This window comes from Pseudopodoces humilis, chromosome 26, assembly GCF_049639895.1.
Source record: "Pseudopodoces humilis isolate 2021_Gansu_Grassland_sample_001 chromosome 26, ASM4963989v1, whole genome shotgun sequence".
Taxonomy (NCBI): Eukaryota; Metazoa; Chordata; class Aves; order Passeriformes; family Paridae; genus Pseudopodoces; species Pseudopodoces humilis.
The window spans coordinates 1561958-1569481 of NC_142225.1; the positions used below are offsets into that span (position 1 = coordinate 1561958).

At 56.9% G+C, this 7524-nt stretch overlaps 1 protein-coding gene across 1 annotated transcript in view; it reads right to left on the reverse strand.

Moving 5' to 3' along the window:
• CACNA1S (calcium voltage-gated channel subunit alpha1 S) overlaps positions 1–2351 on the reverse strand; it is a 45326-nt gene extending 42975 nt beyond the window's left edge. The window contains exon 1 of the mRNA XM_014258953.2: positions 2047–2351. Coding sequence (XP_014114428.2) covers positions 2047–2207 — 161 coding nt within the window. The 5' untranslated portion in view covers positions 2208–2351. The remainder of the gene's footprint in view (positions 1–2046) is intronic.
• Positions 2352–7524: the final 5173 nt, after the last annotated feature.

Sequence of the window (7524 nt, forward strand, 5' to 3'; positions counted from 1 at the left end):
ACCAGGGTGGTGTCACAAAGCAAGACATGTCCCAACAACTATCAGGCTGTTGGACTAATGGCTTGCACACAACACCCAGAAAGTTGCACAACATTCAGATTTCTTTGTTCTAATGAACATATTTTTTGAGATGAGAGCAAATTTCAGCACAAAAACGCCCTCTGCCTCAAGTCAGCCTTTCACCCACCCTGGGCTGAGTGGAGTGATGGAGTGATGGTCCCCACTATTCAACTGCTTGAAAAAGCCCCTGACTCTCTCCTGTGGCTCAGCTCTGACAGCAGCAGCTCCACAGCAGCGATGGGCCCAAGGAACAGGAATATGTACTGCCACACAGCACCTACAGCCCAGGTACCCCTACAGAGGAGGGTCACAGCTAATCTCCCCTTGGCAGCCTGCATGTCCCTGCAGACCATAATAACCCACAGGAACTGGAACGAGCTGACCCTATCACGCCTCGCATGCCCTGATCCCTGAGTGAGGGCAGCCAGGTGCATCTGGGTATAAATACTGGAGAAACCTGATTCCCTGGATCATTTGTCCTGCACAGGTCAGAGCCACCTGCACATGCCACCTTTCTACTGGGCCACCCACTTGTCCCCTTCCAGAGCACTGATGTGGGGAAGACCCTCCCTGTGCTATGCCCTTGCTCTGGCATGTGCTGGCCCAGCTGGAAGAACGTGTTGGAGCATGCTGCAAGATGTAAGTCCTATTTCCAGCTCTCCCCCTGCCACTCAGGCATACACAAAGGCTCTTCCTTACTCAGTGTCCATTTAAGACACAGGCACAGTTCCCTTCCATGTGCCCATAGAACCATCATTTCTCTTGCCAGAGACACAGAAAATGCCAACCCCCCAATTTTGGCTCTGCTCCCAATCCATGGGGGACAGAGTTTGCAGTAAAGGAATGAGGTCTCAAACTGCAGCACTACCAGAGCTGTGGGCATGCCCTCACGCCTGCCAACTGGGCTTTGGACAAAGCAGCATCTCTGGGCATGGTTTTGGTATCCCTACAGCAACACAGCCAGCCTAAGATGACCAAGCCACCTCCTAGAGTAAATCCTGGTGGGATCATCCTGCCAAGGCCAAGAACACACAGATAAGGTTCAGCAAATGAAATAAGAAAAGTTGTGGTGGAAGAACTCGATTCTGTTCCCCAGTCCATTGTTTTTTGCTTCAGCCCAAAAGTTTTGCTGAAATCAAAGTGAAATATTTCATCTCCCACTCTCTTCCTTTACATAAAATACAGGTGAAGAAAGCGATAGTTCCTGTATGCATGGCAGAAACACGACATTTTGGTATTTCTGAGCTACAATGCCCCAGTGAAAAGGTCAAAAAACAACACTCAAACTAAAACACTAAGCCAAAGGCACAAAGGCTATCCCTCTGAACAGTATCACCCACAAAAAAGCCTTCACCTGTGACAGAGCACCAGGGAGGGGTGGGAAAGGGAGCTGAGATTACAATGGTGTCAGCAAGGATTTGGGGGAGGCCCCCCACCAGGGCAGAGCACAGCTGTGGGATCAGGCAAATGGTGATACACACAAAGAGCCATCCCAAGCAATTCACCATGGTCTCGCTACCTACCCCCAAATTTATCTCCCCAGAGTATCACATCGTCCCCAGCCTGACCCCATCCCCACCCCAGGATGGGCACTGTGCCCTCTCCTGACACACTAAACCCCCTCCCCTCTCAGCACTCTGTCCCCATTTCTCCCCAGCACCCAACACACACAACACATTGACTCCCACAAGTCCCTTGCCCCCAGGCTGTCCCTGCCTGTCCCTGTCCCACCCCACAAAGGCCCCATGGCCCAGCCCACTCCTCAGCCCCAGCTTTCCCCACCAGCCTATTCATGCCCCAGTTAGCACAGCCATTGCCTTCACCAGTGCATCCTGCCAGGGCTCCCTGAGTGCCTCAGTGCCTTCACAGGCCTGATGAGACAGCACAAGCCTGAAACAGGCTGACAGCTCTCGTGGTCCCAGCACCCCTGCCATGCTCACAGGCACACACACACACTGCTCCCCAGCCCCTGCAGCCACAGGATACTTCCACTCCACGATGCTGATGCACGCCTTCCGCAGAGGGTTTTCCAGGGTTAAGCAGAACAGGGCCCTGGGTGGACGAGGAGCTATTGGTGGTACCGGCTTCTTGGACTTCTCCTTCTGTTGCCTCTTCTTCACGTCACCCTGGGGAGAAGCGGGCTCCATGGTGTTGCTCCCCTAGCTGTCTGTTCCCCTCCTGCCCTGCAGTGGAGCCCCCCTTCCCCAGGTCCCAGCCAGCTGGAGCTCCTCTGGATCTCTGTCTCCTCCGTGCAGCAGGGGAGGTGGTGGGGGAGTGGGGGCTGGAGCCTGCACTCGCATGTACAAACACACAAAGCATGAGTTTAAATTTAGATCCCAGCCTGGCTCTGGGTGCTGTCCCAGCTCCTGAGGCAGCAGAAGGGCCCCTGCAGCTGTTCCCTCTTTACCCGGCACATGGGGAGTTGGGCGAGTGCTTGGCGTGCCACTGGCTGGGCTGGGGGTGGGACAGGCTGCCCGGGCTGGGCAGTCTCTGACAGAGAAGCTCCTGTGTCCCAGGGCAGCTCTGTCCCCAGCTTGCCCACCTGCACTGGGAAGAGCCAGGCTGCTGGGGGCAACGTGCATTTGCTGAATCACATCATGCAGGGTGAGATGGAGAAGCCAGCTCTGGCTGGTTCCCAAGGACACTTTCCTCCTTCATCCCTTCAGCCCCTTCTCTGCAGGATTTCACCTGCAGCTGGTGCACACTGTTCACCTGTGCCCTGGACCATGTGATACCTCCTGGGGCTGGAGGGTCTTTGAGGTTGGGTCCATTGAACTGGCTGGAGACAGTCTCAGAGCTCCAGGGAATCATAATGAGTCCAAAAAGTGCTCGGGCTTGCTTTCCTGGAGGCACAGAGGAAACCCTTGGATGGTTCCAGTCACTTAAACAACCACTTGCTCAGCCTTATGGAGGTAAGTGCTGCACATAGGGTTTGGAGGATGTCTGGGGATGCAGGAACCCAACAAGCCCAGTCTGGATTGTGTCCTTCCAAGCCCCGCTGGACTTGGGAAAGCCTGACTGGATGAATGGTATGGTAACCCCTGAGCTGAGGTAAGGAGAGAGATGGGTTATCAGCACCTTCCACAGCGGGGACTGAGGCACCAGAAGTGTTATTCATGTTTTCCTGAGGTTTTCCAGGCTGTCAGCAAACTAACTGCAGTGATCTAACTCCTTGCAGTAACGTCCCACAGGGAATGGTATCCCTGTTTTCTACAGATGTTACAGCTGTGCCCCAGCTGTGCCCCACTCCACCCGGGGCATCCCAGGGTGCTGCTCCACCCACGGCACTGTGCTGCCCTGCTCACAGCATCCTCTCCTTGGCTCTGTGGGGTCATTCTGCTGGGGAGGGAAATGCTTGCCAGGTGTGCTGGGGGCCAGAAAGGAGTGATCAGGGAGCCCATGGCAGGGAGAGCAATTCCTGCAGCTGCTCCAGCCAGTTTTGATGTACTTTGGAGGAGGATGCCCTCGGTTGTAAAGGGATTCATAGAATCATGGAATGGCTTGGGTTGGAAGGGACCTTATAGATTATCTTGTTCCACCCCCCCTGCCATGGTCAAGGGCACCTTCCACTAGGGTTAAATTAGCAATCTGCCCCCTTCTACACCACTCTGCTGTGCAAATCAGAGTCAAATCATTTCTGCTGCGGGCTCCAGCCCTGTTTCCGTGGGAGGTAGATCCCTCTTCACACTCAGCCGTCATTTTCCCCCTAAACCCTAAGTGCAAGCCAGGAGCCATATTCCCGCTGCTGCCGGTGCAGAAAAGCCTGTCCAGGGACCGCGGGGCCCATCTAGCGGGGATCTCCAGGACGAACATGTGCCTGGGACGCCCTGGAACTCGAGGAGGAGGGCGGCCGGGGCTGTGGAGGGGATCCCCGCAGCCTCTCTGGGCTCGCACACCCGTGAGTCGCCCCTCGCCCGGCCGAGAGCTTCGCACAGGGCACCAAACCTGACCAAACCCGAGCGGGCACGGCTCCAGCACGCATCGCTTCCCACCTGCTCGGCAGCGAGAACTCCTTCCTCGCGAACCCTCCTCACAGCCGCCCTCCTCTTCCTCGCGCACCTCCTGAGCCTGCACGGCCCTGTCCCGCTCCATCACCGCGCTGGCACGGGCTTGGCAAGGGTCCCAAAGGGAGATGGGCTGTGATGGGGGCCTGACTCCCGCAGGTGCATCTCCTGTCGGGGCTTCGCCGAGCCGTGCCGAGCTGAGCTGAGCTGAGCAGAGCCGAGCTGAGCTGTGCTGTGCCGAGCTGAGCTGTGCTGTGCCGAGCTGAGCCGAGCCGTGCCGAGCTGAGCCGAGCCGAGCTGAGCCGAGCCGTGCCGAGCCGTGCTGAGCTGAGCCGAGCAGAGCCGTGCCGAGCTGAGCTGAGCCGTGCCGAGCTGAGCTGAGCCGTGCCGTGCCGAGCTGAGCCGAGCCGTGCCGAGCTGAGCCGAGCAGAGCCAAGCCGAGCTGAGCCGAGCCGTGCCGAGCTGAGCCGAGCAGAGCCAAGCCGAGCCGAGCAGAGCTGAGCCGTGCCGAGCTGAGCCGAGCTGAGCTGAGCCGAGCAGAGCTGAGCAGAGCCGTGCCGAGCTGAGCTGTGCCGTGCTGTGCCGAGCTGAGCTGAGCCGAGCTGAGCCGAGCCGAGCTGAGCCGAGCTGAGCTGAGCAGAGCTGAGCAGAGCCGTGCCGAGCTGAGCTGAGCCGAGCCGAGCAGAGCCGTGCTGAGCTGTGCCGTGCTGTGCCGAGCTGAGCTGTGCTGAGCTGAGCCGAGCTGAGCCGTGCTGAGCTGAGCCGAGCTGAGCTGAGCCGAGCTGAGCCGAGCCGAGCTGAGCCGAGCCGTGCCGAGCTGAGCTGAGCCGAGCCGAGCTGAGCTGTGCCGTGCTGTGCCGAGCCGAGCCGTGCTGTCCCGAGCCAAAACCTGCCGTCCCCCGCTCTCCTGCCCGTTCTGCCACTCGTCCGCCGCCGGCACATACCTCCGCCCCGCCGGCACACACCTCCGCCTCCGCCCCGCCGGCACACACCTCCGCCCCGCCGGTACACACCTCCGTCCCGCCGGTACACACCTCCGCCCCGCCGGTACACACCGCCGCCCCGCCGGCCCACACCCCCGCCCCGCCGGTACACACCTCCGTCCCGCCGGTACACTCCTCCGCCCCGCCGGTACACACCTCCGCCCCGCCGGCACACACCTCCGCCCCGCCGGCACACACCTCCGCCCCGCCGGCACACACCTCCGCCCCGCCGGTACACACCTCCGCCCGCCGGCACACACCGCAGCCCCGCCGGCACTCACTCACCTCCGCCCGCCGGCACACACCGCAGCCCCGCCGGCACACACCTCCGCCCCGCCGGCACTCACTCACCTCCGCCCGCCGGCACACACCGCAGCCCCGCCGGCACTCACTCACCTCCGCCCGCCGGCACACACCGCAGCCCCGCCGGCACTCACCTCCGCCCGCCGTCGGTGGCAGAGCTGCTGCGGTGCCGGGCGGTTCCGTCCCTGCATGGCCCCGACTCTCCCGGGAGCGGAGCAGGACCTCGGGCCGCCTTTGGGTGGGAGGTGGCGGGGACAGCGAGTGCTGGTGCTTGCGGGTGCCCGCAGCCGGAGAGATGCTGGGAGAGCCGGCGGGCAGGCAGAGTTGCTGCCCACACGCGTGTGCCGATGTGTGTCTATGAAGTTTTCCACTCAAGGACTGAGGGATTGATTAGCCCGAGGGGAGCAGGATGAGGTTTTGGTGCTGCTGGTGTGTCTGTGAGGGCTCATCTCTGTGGCCAGATGCACATATGGGTATGTCCACACATGCGTTTAAAGAATTGTGTGTCCACTGGTGTCACCAGTGAATGGTTTGGGCACTCAAAGGAACTGGCAAAAAGCAGATTTTAATACAAATTTGTGAAAGTGCAACTTAAGAGAGTTCGATTACGATGTTCAGCCTGTTACATGGCTGAAGTATGAGTAAGAAAAACAGACTGGAATCCATTTGGGACGATTTATATGGAGACCAAGGATGTAAAAGGGTCAGAAAATACAAAAAGATAACGGTGCAAAAGCATTTAGCAGCACTCAGACACGGACTGATTTAACAATTCAATAGCATTTGCTACAATTTAACAGTGACGTAATAACAGACTCATGATAAAAGCATTCATAGCATAATTAATTCACACACATTCAGAGATGTGTACATCTGTACTGATCTGTGCAAAGGAATCTGCCAAAAATCCCCTTGGGTTCAGTGAGATCTGTCACATCCCTTAGTGATCCTCAGCAGGTGGGGGTTGCACCTCGAGGAGTGTCAGGGGTGGGGGATTGATAAGGGAACCAAAGAATGAAGACCAAATTAGCATTGAAGGAAAAGGGATCAATAACCAATAGGAGATCGAATACTAAGAATTGTGTAATTTAAGACCAATGAATGAAAATTTCTTTGGGGTTTTGTATGTATAAATATGTGGAAAGCCTGGTAAAAAGGCATGTATGACAGAATGAATTTCACCGCACAACCCGGGCACGTGTGGGATGAAATAATTTCTGTTGCACATCTTGGCCAGAATAAAGTAATGCCTAAATTCTCTTTCCTATCACATTTTTCCTATCAATTCCTATCAATTTCCTATCAATCACAATTTTCCTATCAATTTCCTATCAATTTCCTATCAATTTTTCCTATCAATTTCCTATCAATTATAACCCGTGTTGGGAACAATGGTACCATTCTACTCAAGTTAGAAGTCAGGTAAATGATTTACCAAGGCTAACAGGGATAATTGTTATCCTTTGTTTTCCCCCTTGGTTGGTCAGGGAAGGCTCCTGTTCCAGTCAGAATCATTCCCACCTTTACCATGCTCTGGGTACAGCCAGGGACACTTTGCCACCCAACTGGTACAGTCAAGGTGATGCTTTAGGAACCTATAAATGAAACAACACACACTTTTGAGATTATGGTATTAGTATAGGAGGTAATATAAAAGCTGGTCTTTATTGGAGGCCTCCAGGAGCAGTTATGGAAGTGTCCACAAAAGCTCTCCCCTCACAAAGTGAACACAGTTTTGTAAGTTTAGCAAATTAGCATAATTGATTAGAATTGCCTGTTAGAAGCACAGGTGATGAGGTAATTCCCCCTTCTTGTTCAACCCTGTGATGGGTTGTCACTGGCTAAACGGCAGCAGCAACAAACAGAACTGGAGACACAGTGACCCAGAGCCACAGACCCAGAGCCACAGACCCAATGACCCAGAGCCACAGCTCCAGCTCCAGCCCCACAGCCCCACAGCTCCAGCCCCACAGCTCCAGCCCCACAGCCCCACAGCCCCACAGCCCCACAGCTCCAGCCCCACAGCTCCAGCCCCACAGCCCCACAGACCCACAACCCCACGCCCTCAGCCCCACAGCTCCAGCCCCACAGCCCCACAGCTCCAGCTCCCGCCCCACAGCCCCACAGCTCCAGCTCCAGCCCCACAGCTCCACAGCCCCACAGCCCCACAGCTC